This window comes from Pelophylax lessonae (genome assembly GCF_965119305.1).
Source record: "Pelophylax lessonae genome assembly, chromosome: 11".
Lineage (NCBI taxonomy): Eukaryota > Metazoa > Chordata > Amphibia > Anura > Ranidae > Pelophylax > Pelophylax lessonae.
The window spans coordinates 153,214,033-153,231,937 of record NC_138778.1 but is presented as its reverse complement, the minus strand read 5'-3'; the positions used below and the strand labels follow the sequence as shown (position 1 = coordinate 153,231,937).

The 17,905-nt window shown below is 42.1% G+C and overlaps 1 protein-coding gene across 1 annotated transcript in view; it reads right to left on the bottom strand.

The window, feature by feature from the left end:
- The window catches only part of CALCOCO2 (calcium binding and coiled-coil domain 2), a gene marked incomplete at its 3' end in the record, with an annotated part of 104,754 nt that extends 95,464 nt beyond the window's left edge, over positions 1–9,290 (bottom strand). Inside the window, exon 1 of the mRNA XM_082272838.1 lies at positions 9,056–9,290. Coding sequence (XP_082128964.1) covers positions 9,056–9,277 — 222 coding nt within the window. The 5' untranslated portion in view covers positions 9,278–9,290. The remainder of the gene's footprint in view (positions 1–9,055) is intronic.
- Between the last annotated feature and the right edge of the window lie 8,615 nt (positions 9,291–17,905).

The following is a 17,905-nucleotide window of genomic DNA, read 5'->3' as shown; positions in this document are numbered from 1 at the left end:
AAAGTCAGAGCTAGAGCAATAATTCTAGCACCAGACCTCCTGTGCCACTCTAAACTGGTAACCTGTAAAGGCGTTTAAACCGTCGCCTATGGAGAATTTTAAGCACCGTAGTTTGCCGCCATTACATGGGCAGATGCAATTTTAAAGTTTGACATGCTAGGTATTTATTTACTCAGTGTAACATCATCTATCACACTATACAAACAAAATTGGGCTAACTTTACTGGTTTTTTTTTGTTTTTTTTTTGAATTTATGAAAGTAATTCATGAAAGTTTTTCCAAAAAAATTGCGTTTTTAAAACTGCTGCGCAAATACCGTGTGACATAAAAAATTGCAACACACACCATTTTGTTCTATAGGATCTCTGCTAAAAATATATACCGTATATATTTGGGGGTAAATGTCTAGCAAAAAAAAAAAAGTAGATTTTTACATGTAGGAGCGAATTGTCAGAATAGGCTTGGGAAGGAGGTGGTTAAAGTGATTGTAAAGTCTTTTTTTTTTAAAATAACTCGACAGGAGGGAGGGGCTAGGAGCAGCAAAAAGGGACCCGAGAAGAGGAGGACCCAGGCTGCCTTGTGCAAAACCAACTCGACACAGGAGGTTAGTATACAGTGGGGATCGAAAGTTTGGGCACCCTAGGTAAAAATGTGTATTAATGTGCATAAAGAAGCCAAGGAAAGATGGAAAAATCTCCAAAAGGCATCAAATTACAGATTAGACATTCTTATAATATGTCAACAAAAGTTAGATTTTATTTCAATCATTGACACTTTCAAAATTACTGAAAACAAAAAAATGGTGTCTGCAAAAGTTTGGGCACCCTGCAGAGTTAGTATCTTGTACTGCCCCCTTTGCCAAGTATCACAGCTTGTAAACGCTTTTTGTAGCCAGCCAAGAGTCTTTCAATTCTTGTTTGAGGTATCTTTGCCCATTCTTTCTTACAAAAGTCTTCCAGTTCTTTGAGATTTCTGGGCTGCCTGTCACGCACTGCTCTATTAAGGTCTATAAATAGATTTTCAATTATGTTGAGGTCAGGAGATTGTGAAGGCCATGGCAAAACCTTCAGTTTACGCCTCTTGATGTAATCCCCGTGGATTTCGAGGTGTGTTTAGGATTATTATCCATTTGTAGAAGCCATCCTCTCTTTAACTTCAGCTTTTTCACAGCTGGCATCAAGTTACCATCAATCAAATTAAGAATAAAATGGAAACCTTACAAAGACAACTGCAAAAACTTGCTATGAACAGGAAGCAAAAAAAAAAAAAAAAAAAAACTCCAGAAGCTACACAAAGAGCAGGCCTCTTGGAGAAGCTACACAAAGAGCAGACCTTGTGGAGAAGCTACACAAAGAGCAGGCCTTGTGGAGAAGCTACACCAAGAGCAGGCCTTGTGGAGAAGCTACACCAAGAGCAGGCCTTGTGGAGAAGCTACACAAAGAGCAGACCTTGTGGAGAAGCTACACAAAGAGCAGACCTTGTGGAGAAGCTACACCAAGAGCAGACCTTGTGGAGAAGCTACACCAAGAGCAGACCTTGTGGAGAAGCTACACAAAGAGCAGACCTTGTGGAGAAGCTACACCAAGAGCAGACCTTGTGGAGAAGCTACACCAAGAGCAGACCTTGTGGAGAAGCTACACAAAGAGCAGACCTTGTGGAGAAGCTACACAAAGAGCAGACCTTGTGGAGAAGCTACACCAAGAGCAGACCTTGTGGAGAAGCTACACAAAGAGCAGACCTTGTGGAGAAGCTACACAAAGAGCAGACCTTGTGGAGAAGCTACACAAAGAGCAGGCCTTGTGGAGAAGCTACACAAAGAGCAGACCTTGTGGAGAAGCTACACCAAGAGCAGACCTTGTGGAGAAGCTACACCAAGAGCAGGCCTTGTGGAGAAGCTACACCAAGAGCAGGCCTTGTGGAGAAGCTACACCAAGAGCAGGCCTTGTGGAGAAGCTACACCAAGAGCAGGCCTTGTGGAGAAGCTACACCAAGAGCAGGCCTTGTGGAGAAGCTACACCAAGAGCAGGCCTTGTGGAGAAGCTACACCAAGAGCAGGCCTTGTGGAGAAGCTACACCAAGAGCAGGCCTTGTGGAGAAGCTACACCAAGAACAGGATTTTGGATACAACCAAAACATAAAACAAATACAACATCTATAACTCCTGCTACCAGCGACTTGGAATCCGATTCAGAATCCCAAGGTATCCATCCCTTGTGTAAACGCTGACCTGACTGAAAATGTGGATATAACAGAGGAACTTGGAATCATCAATTTGTCAAATCATAAACTTTCCAAACAAGAAATAACAGTCCTCTCCAAAGGCCTCACATTCTGCCCAACCACCAAATTGGATAATTTACAGGTATTGTCAGATATGGAGGAATTCTTCAGGCGACTAAGGCTCAAAGAATATTTTCACAGTAATGAAAGGAATCCTAAGACAATAGAAGGCGACAAAAAAAAAAAACAGCAACCTCACACCTCCACAAGGACACAACCCCAAACTGGACACCTATATTGACAGCTTCAGACTGCGAGTTACATCCCTGATATCCACCCAGCAAAATAAACTTTTATACAACCTTTCACCACTGGAGCGAAGAGCTGTTCATGATTTGCGCAATAATCAAGCCACCACCATCAAACCAGCAGATAAAGGGGGAGCAGTCGTTGTGTTGGATATAAATAAATATATACAAGAGGGCCAGAGGCAGCTAGCAAATACTACTTACTATAAAAAATTGGATTATGATCCGAACCAGGATTTCAATAAGCAATTAAAAGGCCTCATTAAAACAATACCAACCAACCTACATTCAGAACTTATCAATGTGATTCTGGATAATCCAGAAATTGGGGACTTCTACAAGATTTACAAGCTAGGGAATCCAGGCAGACCCATCATAACAGGTATGAATAAACTTACCGAACATATCTTAGGCCTTGTAGAAAATATGTTAAAAACCGTTAGTCATGAATACTGCGAGTTTCCTGCAAGACACAACTGACTTTCTGAACAAGCTCAACAATATACAACAATTACCACCTAATACACTTCTAGTCACTATGGATGTAGAATCGCTGTACAGTAACATCCCTCACAAGGATGGGTTGGCTTATCATCCTCACCAAACCACAAATACAGTGCTGAGGATGTTACAGAGCTCATCAAATTCATTCTTTCACACAACTACTTCACTTTCAACAATGACATCTATCTCCAGTGCATGGGTACTGCTATGGAAAGTAAAATGTCACCCCAATATGCAAACTTTTTTATGGCTGGTCTGGAGGGCAAATTCCTGAACAGCATGATATCTTCATCATATGGACAGAAGGTGAAGAAAATCTAAAACTGTTTTACTCATTGATCAACGCCTTTCGCGCATCTATCAAACAAAAAATGGATTATTCTAACAGGCTTGTCAACTTCCTAGACACCACAGTATACATCAGGGATGACAAGCTTCACACTTCGACATACAGGAAACCAACTGACCGTTGCAGCTATTGACAGCAATTCCAGTTTTTACCCCCAACACACTAAATGGGCCATCGTACACAGCCACTAAGCCATCAAATACCACCGAATATGTTCAGACCCAGAAGATAGAGATAAACATCTCAGAACACTAGAAGACTTCTTCCGTAAGAAAGGTTAGAAAGACAAAACCATCAACACCAACATAAACATGGCCCTGAAAACCCAAAGAGGAAATCTTCTCCAAGACAAAGAGAAAAAAAATAAATAACCGTGTACCTCTAGTCACCACATAAAATCCAGCACTAGATGGGATAAAAAAGATAATCAAAGATTTACAACCCATCATAACAGAGGATAAAACTCTGAAAGGAATATTCCAAAAAACCCCAATACTGGCTTTCAGACAACCACCCAACCTCTGACATCAACTAATCAGCAGGAAACTTCATTCTGATTATGAAGTCACAAATATACTGTGCAACCAGATCAATCTGTCTAAAAGTGTCACACACAAAAACGGGACCTTCAATATCATACAGCTGTACCTCCAGTAATGTCCTGTACCTCATCCAATGCAAAAGATGTAGCGAAGGATCTTATTTAGGCGAAACAGGATAGAAGTTGCTAGCGAGGATGAATTTGCACAGACATACCATCAAGCAACATAAAGAAGATAGTTTCTGCACACCAGTGGAGCATAATTTCTCACAACCGGACCACACTATAGAAGACTTTACACTATATAAATTTAGGCTGTTATTTTTTGTGTCAAATAGAAGTATCATTCTTAATTCAAAAGTTTTCCTTTCCTGGATAGTTCTGAAATTCCCTTATATTTGACACAAAGTCTATAGCTCTCCCTCTGTCTTATCTCACTAACTATGCTAGTTTTATTACCATTGCCAGGTACCTTTTGTTTATGTTTGATTTTCTCTTTTTTTTTTCCTTTGGCTTAGAGATTGTGTGTGGGTTTTTTTTTTTTTGTTTTGTTTTTTTTACCATTCTGCTAAAACTTTTGTGAATGAGTACTGCTTGGACCTTGATGAAGGGGACATACCCCGAAAGCTTGTCCTGAAAAATTGTATGTTAGTGCAAATAAAAGGATTATGGAGGACAGTAATTAATTGTCTCTGTCGCAAGTGCACTAATACGGCTACAATCACCTCAAGCATAATAGATCCCAAAAGTCCCTTATTAAAGACACCAAGTTCCACTCTAACAGTGAAGAAAAAATGGAAGCACGATACTTCAGGTGATATATTACTTCACCCACAGACAAACACTGCGCTCACCTCAATCGAATGACCTCTGTATTACCAGGAGGTCATAAGCGCTAATCCCATATAGGTAGACACAGTATATGTAGTAGTGGTGGTCTCGTCTCATTCTGCGCCCTTCTTAACCGGTTGCCGACCGCCGCACGACTATATACTGCGGCGGTCAGCCCTGGCCAGGTAGAGTGACGTATGGATACGTCACTCGCCTGTCACTGACTTGTGAGCCAATTGCGGGCGGGTGCGCGCCCGCCGAGGCGCACGCCCGCCGCGGCTCGTTCACAGACAAGTCAGTGCGTGTGACCGGCGGACTCGATGTCCGCCGGTCACACTACGATCACTCCTGTGAAGGGAGAAAGGCGGAGCGGCTTATGTAAACAAGCCGCCCATCATTCTCCCTGGTGTAAAAATGAAGATCAGACGGTTCTACTATGTAGGACCGTTGATCTTTGCTTTTACAACAATAGCAATGTCCCTGCACAGTTAGAATCACGCCCCTAGGACACACTTAACCCCTCCCTGTCCAATACAGTTAACCCCTTCCCTGCCAGTGTCATTTTTGCAGTAACAGCGCATATATATAGCACTGATTACTGCAGTAATGTCACTGGTACCCCCAAAAGTGTCAAAAATGTCAGTCAAGGGTCCGATCTGTCCGCCGCAATGTCGCAGTACCGAAAAAAAAATTGCAGATCGCCGCCATTACGCGTTAAAAAAAAAAACACCAAAAATGACAAAAATCTTTCCCTTTGTTAGTAAACGCGATAACTTTTGCGCAAACCAATCAAAATACGCTTTTTGCGATCTATTTTTTTTACCAAACATATGTAGCGTAAAACAAATTGGCCGAAAAATGTTAAAAAATGTTGATTTTTACATTTTTTTGGGGGGGAATTTGATATAAAAAATGTGAAAAATATTGTTATTTTTGCAAAATTGACGCTCTTTTTTTGTTTATAGCGCATGATCAAAAAAAAAAAAAAAAAAATCGCACAGGTGATCAAATACCACCAAAAGAAAGCTCTGTTTGTGGGAAAAAAAGGACGTCAAATTAGTTTAGGTACAGCGTCGCACGACCGCGCAATTGTCCGTTTAAGTCACGCAGTAAAAGATCGCAAAAAACCCCCTGGTCTTTTAGCAGCCAAATCCTCCGGGGCTTAAGTGGTTAAACCAACCAGCTCCTGCCTAGTCGAAGAGGATAGCGGGAACTCCTGGACTTCCACTTGTTTAAGTATATGTACATGTAAATGATAGATAATCTAAGTGCTCTCCATTTGTTAAAAAGTACACATTTTATTAGGATAAAGAAATCACATTTGAGTCCTCTTGATACACAGCATCAGTAAAAAAAACAAACCCCGGTCTCAAGCCGGCCAGACAGGATAGCAGCAGGTGACGTAATACGTTGTGGCTCCTCCTCCCGTACGCGTTACATCTACTGGACTTTGTCAGCAGGATGGAGCCACAGTCACCCTCTCGCTCACATGGTAACCACAGACCTCGTTACGGCCAACACGTCCTCTAGTGGTGGCATTCAGTTATAGGAGCCCAGCTCCCATATCCACAATACCCTTTGATAATAAATTTAAAAATCCTTGCTATGAAACTAGCTAAACTGAGCCTATGGGGAACCTGCCCACATAGAACAGAGTTAGCCATATACAATATCTAAACAAATTTATATGCACCAGCGGCTATCCTTTACATGATTCCAAACAACATTAATAAAATCAAAATTCCAACACACATATTCAGATTCATAAATCGAATTACACATGGAACTGCTGAAAACTACAAAAAGTTATCTATCAAATATAAAACAGTTTAAGTCGAACCCTAAATTTGTTCCTGAGGGTACCCCCATCTCAGATCCAGAACGACTCCCTTTTGACTAAGTTGCCTAATAAAGTTGCCCCCTCTACAATGCCTATTTACTCTCTCTATTCCCCAGAACCTCAATTCACTGGGGTCCCTATTATGGTGATACCTAAAATGTTTAGAAACACTATGGGATTTAAAACCTTTTTTAATGTTATTTACGTGTTCCCCTGTCCTTCATTTTATGTTTTTTTCCTGTAACAAAAGCAGAAAACTCTTTCCTTTTTTTGATATTGCATTTTACATTTTTGCAAGCAGAACACCTTCCACTGGCAAAAAATCCTGATAGAAAAGAAAATAATGTATTTTCCCTTTGAATCCGGGGATCTACAACCACTGGGGCGATCTTATCCCTCAAAGTGGATGCCGTCTATATTAATTGAGGGCGGGCCGGCAATGCGGGACCCAGAATTCCATCCCTTAATAAAATGCCCTAGTGCTTAGAAATAATCCTCTCAACATTCTTAAACTGAACATTGTAGTCTAAAACCATTTTACATTTATGCCTACTCCCTCTTTCTTTTTTGGGACCTGAGACCAAAACATTCCGATCCAATTTTTTTACTTTCTCTACTTCATTTTGCAAACTTTAATTTTGATACCCCTTCTGTAGAATTCTATCGGTGAGGATATGAGATTGTGATATATAATCTGCTTCAGAAGAACAATTACTTCTCAAACGGACAAATTGTCCTCTTGGAGTGTTACGAAGCCATGATCTATGGTGGCAACTATCTAAGGGAATATATCCATTCCTGCCTGTTGGCTTAAAATAATTACGAGTCCTAAAACAGCCTCCCTCTTTAAATATCTCCAGATCTAGGAATGCCATTCTATCCATATCCATGTTCCATGTAAGAAATATATTTTTATTATTCAAATTAAATTTATCCATTAAGGCTATTTAGGTCCCCCCCTCAAATCATGAACAGATCATCAATATCCCCCTGGTAACAGATGAGCTGCTCTGGGCAATGTTGGAAAACTGTCTCCTCCTCCTAAAGGGCCATAAAAAGATTGGCCACACGGGGGGCGAACCGAGTACCCATTGCTACTCCCTTGACCTGGAGATTAAATTTACGATCGTACCAAAAATAAATTCTATTAGCACAGAAATCTAGACACTGAAGTAAGTATCTCCTATCTTTATTAGACAAAATGGACCAACCTAAGGCCTGAACACTTCCTTACGCGCAAAATTTCCAGAGTCCCTCCCAAAGTTATCATTTTTTCTGTCTGAGGCCTCTTTATCCCATTTAATGAGCTTACTCTCACTAGATAATTTCCAAAATTCAGTCGTTTCTTTAGAAGGTTCTATTTTTTTTGCATTTCTTTAATTTGAGTTTCCAATAACCTAGTTTTTCTTTGTTTCCGCTTTAATAGAAATTCAAGTACCTCCAAACCTTTATGGGTCCACTCAGACACAGAGCTGCGGTTCAGATCTGCCCCCTCTCCTGATTGGCTAACAGCCGATGCCAATGGCGCAATGGATGTGTCTCAGCCAATCAGGAGGGAGAGTCCCAGGCGGCTGAGGGACTTGTGGACATCGCTGGACAGAGACAGGGCTTAGGTAAGTATTAGGGGGTGCTGGGGTGGCTGTTTCACACAGAGGGCTTTTTATCTTAATGCAGGGAATGCATTAAGGTAACAAACCTGACTTTAAAACTCTTTTAAAAACCTAAAAGAGGTCCTAACCATTCCCTACTCTATCATAAAGAATGTTGGTTTTAGCTATACCTAAAAATAATGCATCCAGGATAGCCACCTGCTTATTTGTAATTGTATTTCCATCTTCTATCTTCCTGTAAACATAATGGCTGTCCTGCTGCACAGTAATCCCAGGGGGGCACTCGTTTGGCACAGCCGCTGTTAAGAGATTTATGCAAAATCCCAGGTGTCCCGCAGATCCTGGTTGAGTCCCGAAGCCCAGTGCCAGAAAAAGTACTGGCTCCAGAAACTCACCTGGCAGGGGCGTGCTAGTAGCGGGCACCCAGAGCACCTGCCCCACATCAGGGGTGCCTCAAGTCCTTAGCGCCTTAATCTCCCCTCTGCAGCAAGCTGCTTGTTATGGGGGGTACTAGGCAGGAGGGAGGGGCCAGGAGTGCCAGAGAGGAACCCCAGAAGATGATGATCAGGACTGCTCTGTGCAAAACCACTGCACAGAGCAGGTTAAGTATAACATTTTTAAAAACAAAAACCGAACCTTTAACACTGTGCGATTAAATGTTATTACCTCTAGTCACTAAATTTCCAGATTTGCTAATTCTAAAGTAAAATGTATTTTCTATGGAAGTACTTGTGTGATAAACATTACAGGTGTACATGAATGCAGTTAACTAAACACTATTTTGGGCTAACTCGGATCCAAGCTGTACATTGAGAGATAATTGTATCCATGTATAACTTCAAATCAACTTACCTTAAAAATTCCTATCCAGTCTTTGATGCCAGATGTAAAGTCTTTTCTTTTGTGAAAGCTGCATAGGATATCAGTTTTAGGTGGATAGGACTTCTGAATGTTTGGGAAGACGACTTGCGAAAAGTTTTCAAAGCTCATTGGGTTCAAGGATGTGGGGGGTCCATCTTGTTCGCCATCTGTTTGTACAGTAGCTTGCATTTTTAAAGCACCTTCAGCCTCCATGACACTTTCCCTGGGGGAAGCAGAAGAAAATTTGTTTCACTTCTGAAATTCGAAATTCGAATAGAAAAAATTTGAATTTGAGCAGAATAGATAGAATAGAATAGAAAAGAATAGAATAGAATGGAAAAACAACAGAATAGAATAAAATATAAAAAATATAACCGTCTTCTGAAATTTGATTAGAATATAATCGTAGAATTTTGAATAGAATAAATTAAAATTCGAGTAGAATAGATTAGAGAATAAAAGAATAGACTAGAATAAAAAATAGAATAGAATGAAATAGAAAAAATAACAATCTTCCAAAATTTGAGAATGTTATTGCGTCTACTAACTTACAGGAAAGGTTTATGTAATTTTATTGTTTTTTTTATACTTTAATGGCGGCGATCTGTGATTTTTAGCGGAACTGCGAAATTGCAAACCCCTAACTGACATTTTTAACACTTTTGGGGGGACCAGTGACATTACTACAGTAATCAGTGCTAAAAATATGCATTGTTACTGTAATAATGACACTGGCAGGGAAGGGGTTAACCTAGGGGTGATCAAGGGGTTAAATGTGTACCTAGGGGAATGTTTCTAACTGTATGGGGGCAGGGCTAGTGAAATGATCATAGAGACCTGTATTCCTATATAGAAGGATCACAGGCGCTCTGTGATCATTCCAGGGAGAAGAACAGTCAGCTGTCTTTACAACAGCTGACCGTTCTTCTCTCTCAGCGGGGAGCGATCGGAGCCACCTGCCCCATGCATCGGAGTCCCTGCTGCTGAGTGGGGGCGAGAGCGTGCCACCGGCGGCGTGCGCTCACTCCCTAGCTGCAGGCGCGTGACCGACGTAGCCCTACGTCGGTTCGCACAGGAGGGCCAGCTTGCCACAGTATATAAGCGGTGGGCGGTCCAGAAACGGTTAAAATGTGGGGGAGGGTTCTGTAATCCACAGAGACAGCTGGGAAAAATGCTAACAACAGTGCTACAGAGCGTATAGGAAGTTAGAAGCACAAAAGTTTTGTGTCAGGATTCGCAGATGTTTTTGCATTTTTTGAACAAATTTAACAAGCCTCCTTCAATTGTGTTTTGAACAGACAAAAAGAGAGCAAATAAGAAAAGTCCATTGTTCTGTTTGACATAGAATATGGCTTATGTATTTTTTATGTCTGAGCAATATATCATTTACTGACAACTTTGTGTAAAAAAACAAAAAAAAAAAAAAATTATAATAATTTTCCCGGAACTTGTGGCAAAATATAAAATATTCCATGGACTCACCATGCCTATCAGCAAATAGCTTGGGGTGTCTACTTTGCAAAATGGGGTCATTTTGGGGGGGTTTTGTGCTATCTTGAAATTTCAGGGCCTCCGAAACTGTGATGGGCAGTGAGGAGTAAAATCAAAAATTTACACCATTAGAAAACCTGAAGGTGGTGATTGGATTTCGGAGTCCCGTACACAGCTAGGCTCCCAAAAATTCTCACACAGGGGGTATCCCAATACTCAGGAGAAGCAGCAGAATGTATTTTGGGGTGTCATTCCACATATACCCATGTCATGTGTGAGAAATTTATCTTTTAGTGACAACTTTGTGTTAAATTTTTTTTTTTTTTTTAAATTGTAATTTTCCCAAAACTTGTGGCAAAATATAAAATATTGCATGGACTCACCGTGCCTCTCAGCAAACAGCTTGGGGTGTCTACTTTCCAAAATGGGGTCATTTAGAGGGGTTTTGTGGTATCTTGACATTTCAGGGCCTCCTAAACCGTGATAGGTAGTGAGAAAATGCAATGAAAAATGTACGCCCTTTGAAATTCTGAAGGTGGTGATTGGTTTTTGGGGTCCCGTACACAGCTAGGCTCCCAAAAAGTCTCACATATGTGGTATCCCTGTACTCAGGAGAAGCAGCAGAATTTGTAATTTTGGGGTGTAATTACACATATACCCATGGCATGTGTGAGCAATATATCATTTCAATGACAACTTTGTGTAAAAAAAAAATATATATTTTTTTTCAGTCATTTTTTAACCTCCCCCCATCCGCGCTACAGCCTATATACGGCTGCAGCGCGGACTTGAATTTTCGGGAGGCCGTTTTTAAACGGCCTCCCAGTGACACGCCCCCCCCCGCGCGCTCCCGCGAGCGCGCAGCGGGGAAAATCTGTGTCGGCCGTGTCCCTTGGACACGGCCGATCACAGATCGTGGTGAATGGCCAATCACAGCGGCCATTCACCACGTGATCGGGCCGTCCAATGAGCGATGATCTCATATGTAAACATATGAGATCATCTCTCATCGCCGGCGCTCCTTCCTCACACGGAGACTGCAGTGTGAGGAAGGAGAGGGAGCCTCACAGCGCCGGGGACACAGAGACATGTAATCAGGGCACTGATCACCAGTGCCCTGATTACTAAAAGGTAAAAACATACACACAGTGCCCCCCCATCAGTGCCCACAGTGCCCGCCATCAGTGCCCCCATCAATGCCCACAATCAGTGCCCATAGTGCTGCCAGTCAGTGCCCATCAGTGCCTGCTCATCTAGGCACTGATGAGCACTGACTGGCAGCACTATGGGCACTGAGTGTGGGCACTGATGGTGCTGCACATCAGTGCCGCTCATCAGTGCCACCCGTCAGTGTCCAGTGCCATCCGCCAGTGCCCATCAGTGCCGCCTATCAGTGCCCATCAGTGCCGCCCGTCAGTGCCGCCTCTCAGTGCCCAGCAGTGCCACCTCTCAGTGCCACCTCTCAGTGCCCAGCAGTGCCACCTCTCAGTGCCGCCTATCAGTGCCGCCTATCAGTGCCGCCTATCAGTGCTCATCAGTGCGGCATATTAGTACCTCCTCATCAGTGCCCATAAGTGCCACCTCATCAGTGCCCATCAGTGCAGCCTATCAGTGCCCATCAGTGCCGCCTCATCAGCGCACATCAGTGAAGGAGAAAAATTTATTTTCAAAATTTACTTGCAGAAAATAAGAAAAACTTTTTTTTTTTTCAAAATTTTCTGTCTTTATTCTTTTTTTTTGTAAAAAATAAAAAACCCAGAGGTGATTACATACCACCAAAAGAAAGCTCTATTTGTGTGAAAAAAATGATAAAAATTTCATATGGGTACAGTGTAGCATGACCGCGCAATTGTCAGTCAAAGTGTGACAGCGCTGAAAGCTGAAAATTGGCCTGGATGGGAGGGGTGTTTAAGTGCATAGTAGGCAAGTGGTTAAACACCTGTGACAAAAAAATTAAATATTCAATGAGCTGAACATGCCTCTCAGGACATTCCTTAGGATGTCTACTTCCCAAAAAGTGGTAATTTTGGGGGGGTTTTGTTCTGCCCTGCCATTTTAGCACTTCATGAAATGAGATAGACAGTCAGAAAGTAAAAGCTGCATAAAATTCCAGTATTTACACCATAGTTTGTAGACGCTATAACTTTTGCGAAAACCAATAAAAATACGCTCATTGTGATTTTTTTGTCAAAGACATGCAGCTAAATACATTTTGGCCAAAATATATGACATAAATAGAGTATATTGGATATTTTTTAAAAGACAAAGTTGAAAATTTAATTCTTTTCTCAAAATTTTCGCTCTTTTTTTTATTAATATCGCAAAAAATAAAAAGCGCAGAGGTGATCAAATATCACCAAAAGAAAGCTCTGTTTGTGGAAAAAAAGAGAAGTAAATTTATTTTAGGTACAGCATTGCATGACCGCGCAATTGCCAGTTAAAATCACGCAGTGCCAAGTTGAAAAAAGGGGCCTGGCAGCCAAATCCTCTGGGGCTAAAGTGGTAATATAATACTTGTACTGTGGGGGCTTATTATAATACAAATTGTAGCAATAACAAGAGGCTATGTCTGGGTTTTTATTTGTAATTCAAGTATATTGGAGCAATAACCTCTGACCCTTTCTCTCAGGATCATTGGTTTCCTCCCGCAGAGTCCTGTGTGCACCTTGAAAAGGCTTCCCCTGCTCTTCTCTCCATCCTTTTCTCCTCACATTGTAGTGATATTACTGCTGCTTATCACTGTACATCACCGTAATAAATTAGCAAAACTTTTCTCCAGTAGTGGTGAAATATCACTGATGTGGAGAGGAAAGATGCAGGTATTATCACAATTTATTACCACAGAGGTAATGAAGGTCTTTTTTTTGGAGGAAGCAGTAAGACCTCGTTCATGCAGGTGTATACAGTGTCTGGGTAGCCATCTTACACAGTTTTACACCTGCCCCCCCCAGGCCTGACCCCCCAAAGTTCTCCCTCCTTTGATCAGTGTCGCCAGAGTCATCCCTCCCTTACATCAGGGTCTCAAGAGTACCCTCTTCTTAAATCAGGTTTCCCAGAGTCCCCCCTTACATCAGGGTTCCCAGAGTTCCCCCTCCTTAAATCAGGGTCCCCAGAGTTTGCACTTACATCAGAGACCCCACTTTCAATAGGGACCCCAAAGTTTCCCCTTACCTTAGGATCCCAAAGTCCCTCCTTACATCGGGGTCCCCATAGCCTCCCCTTACATTAGGCATGTGCATGAATATTCCAAGATGGAGGGGGAGAAAGAGGAAGTAAAAGGACACATGCCACAATAAGCCATACTGGCTATTGCACATACAATTCCTCATAAATGGAGCAAGAAATGTTCCCATAGGACAGTGGTCTCCAAACTGTGACCTGCTCCCTTTCCTTGCATTAATCTGGCCCTTGGGGCACAATTCCTCCCACTGATGTGAGGCACTATTCCTCTGACTTACACCAAAGATGAGGCACCATTCCTCCACTATTTCTTATACTGCCAGGATTAATGGGGCACTATTCCTCCCACTAATGCCAATGAGGTTGCCCTATTCCTCCTTGGAACACTAACAGGAGCACTATTGCTCCCAGTGACAGAAACGATAGGGCACTATTACACCTAGTGACAGCAGTGATGGGGCACTATTACACCCAGTGAGACCGATGATAGGGCACTATTACTCCTAGTGACACCAATGATGGGGCACTATTACTCCTAGTGACACCAATGAAGGGGCACTATTACACCTAGTGACACCAATGAAGGGGCACTATTACACCTAGTGACACCAATGAAGGGGCACTATTACACCTAGTGACACCAATGATGGGGCACTATTACTCCTAGTGACACCAATGATAGGGCACTATTACTCCTAGTGACACCAATGATGGGGCACTATTACTCCTAGTGACACCAATGATGGGGCACTATTACTCCTAGTGACACCAATGACGGGGCACTATTACACCTAGTGACACCAATGACGGGGCACTATTACACCTAGTGACACCAATGATGGGGCACTATTACTCCTAGAGACACCAATGATGGGGCACTATTACTCCTAGTGACACCAATAATGGGGCACTATTACTCCTAGTGACACCAATGATAGGGCACTATTCCTCTCAATGACACCAAAAATAAGGCTCTATTCCTCCTCCCACTGACCACCATGTCTGGGGCACTGTTCACTCCCACTGACACTGGCATTTTCTACTTCCACTGGCCACAGCCTGGCCCCCCTCAAGTCTGAAGCACAGGAAAGTGGCTCTTTGTTTGGAAAGTTTGGAGACTCCTGCTTTAGGATAAGGAGACTCCCATAGACACAGCTGTAGCTTCTTGCACCATAGCCACCATCAATATACTACGTGTAATCCAGCCAATGGCCTGAGCTTATAGAATGTAATAGCAAGCATGAAATAAAAGTCCATGCTTCGCAATTTTTTGTCATAGCAATGGAAAGCAACGTCCTTAGATATAGTTATGTCATATATTGCAGCAAACATAATTCAAAGTCCATGCTCCTAAGTACGTAACCATCCAAGGTCCACAAGGATAATCCCAGTGTGTGTCACATGAGTGTTGGGGAAATAAGGAAACAGGAGAAAGCCTGACTGGTTTCGTTGGTCACACTGGTTGCTTCAGAGGCACTTTTTATATTCAAGTGCATCTCATCAAATTAGAATATCATCAAAAACTTAATTTATTTTAAGTAATTAAGTTCAGAAAGTAGAACATATATTTTATATAGATGCGTTAAACACAGTGATATATTTCAAGTAGAGCTGCACGATTCTGGAAAAATTGAAGAGTCACAAAATTTACAGCATGTTCTACAGAGTGTAGGGGTGTGGAGTATGTAATCTAAAGCATGTTCTACAGAGTGTAGGGGTGTGGAGTATGTAATCTACAGCATGTTCTACAGAGTGTAGGGGTATGGAGTATGTAATGTACAGCATGTTCTACAGAGTGTAGGGGTGTGGAGTATGTAATGTACAGTATGATGTTCTACGGAGTGCATGTGTCTGAAGTATGTAATGTACAGCATGTTCTACAGAGTGCATGTGTCTGGAGTATGTAATGTACAGCATGTTCTACAGAGTGCATGTGTCTGGAGTATGTAATGTACAGCATGTTCTACAGAGTGCATGTGTCTGGAGTATGTAATGTACAGCATGTTCTACAGAGTATAGCGGTGTGGAGTATGTAATGTACAGCATGATCTACAGAGTGTAGGGGTGCAGAATATGTAATGTACAGCATGTTCTACAGAGTGTAGGGGTGCAGAATATGTAATGTACAGCATGTTCTACAGAGTGTAGGGGTGCGCAATATGTCATGTACAGCATGTTCTACAGAGTGTAGGGGTGCGGAATATGTCATGTACAGCATGTTCTACAGAGTATAGCGTTGTGGAGTATGTAATGTACAGCATGATCTACAGAGTGTAGGGGTGCGGAATTGTAATGTTTCGGTACCTTTGGTACCCTAAATTACACTTTCCACGAGTGTATACGCCCTACCATTTACTTTTGGAAAGGTGCGCATACACCTTTAAGACTGGAGCTGTCATCACTCAGCGCCGGACTAGATGGCTATTTAAGGCGTCGGTTCTCACTCACATGTGTTCGTTCAAACACCCTTATCTGGATGCTAACCTTGCTTGAAGCTTCCATGCTTGCAAGCTTACTTCGCTGACGGAACCTCGCTGCGCTGATCCCTGTATCCCGCTACTGGATCATCCGCCTCTCCTGAACCACCCTTCGGCTGTATCGCTAATAGTGCTAAGTACCCCACAGGGGAATTCTCTATAAACTTATACTAAGCTTACACTATCTAGCTCTGCATAGTAGAGACTGTTTATCACATCTGCATAAACTAGATTGCTAGCTCTTGAGACTACTGCTACTTTTCTGCACTGGGTTGATCTCTTTTGTATGTCCACCTGCTATTCTATCATCTGCTATCATACAACATTGCTAAACCTTCCTGCATCCATCTGCTACTGTCTCACCTTCAAGTGTCTATCACTCAACCTATCCCTCAACCTTCATCATTGTGTTACCACATGCATAAAGTCACTCTAAGAACCAGCTTGATAATTGTGTGTATTTACTGGCTGAAATAAGACCTTCCACACATGATGAGTCATTGAGGTTGGGAATGGTATCTCAGCATATCTCTTACATGACTGCTGACGTGGAACTATTTCTGCAGCTGAAAATCCACACCATATAAAAACGCAGGAGCGTTACAGATTGAACGACCCTAAAAATGGATTCAGCAGAAATAGTTCCAGAAATAACCACTCAGGTGACACAATTAAAACAGCAAGTATCTGCCTTAATACACGCACTTGCTGAATTAAAAGAAGACAATCAGGCTCTGTCGCAGCAGGTAATTAGACTGACACAACTTACCTCTGCTCAGTCCCCTGAACCCAAGATAAACCCCCCTTTGGTATTTACAGGCGATCGCAAAAAATTTCGCGAATTTAAAAACGCATGTGAGTTACTTTTTTTGCTAAAACCTCGAACCTACCTTACTGATCACATTAAGGTTTGTACTATTATTTCCTACCTATCAAGCGATCCTCGAGCCTGGGCAGATTCTCTTTTTGAGAAAAACGACCAGCTTCTCAACTCCTATACCTTGTTCCTGGCAGAGCTCACTAGCCTATATGATGACCCCAATAGGCAGAGTACTGCTGATCTTCAGTTAAGATCCTTGAAACAAGGAAGGAGGCCTGTGGAAGACTTTGTCGCAGAGTTCAAGAGATGGACCCTTGATTCAGAATGGAATGATGCATCTCTGAAAACCCAATTTAGGCTTGGCCTATCAGAAGCCGTTAAGGACGAGCTCGCCCGAGCGGATCTGCCAAAAACTCTGGATGCATTAATACAACTCAGTATTACCATAGATAGAAGACTACGAGAAAGAAAGGCTGAAAAGATGGGAATGCCATTATCCGTTTCCTCTCGGAGTCTGGCCGTTCCTATGGAGGTAGGAACCATACGCCCACCGCTATCAACTATGGAAAAAGCCAAAAGACGAAATGAAAATCTCTGCTTGTACTGTGCATCCCCGGATCACAAGATAAACGTCTGTCCCCTAGTCAACAAAAAGAAGGGTGAGTGTTCACATGTCTCTCTAGGAGGATTGACAACTTCATTCACTAACCCCTACATTTCTGTTTTTTTGACATTACAGTGGGACCAGAACAGGATTACTACTAAGGCCATGATTGACACAGGATCTTGTGGAAATTATATGTATATATGTTTTGCTGCTTTAAATAAAATTCCTATTATTTCTAAACTCAAACCTGTCTCAGTAAGTCTTAT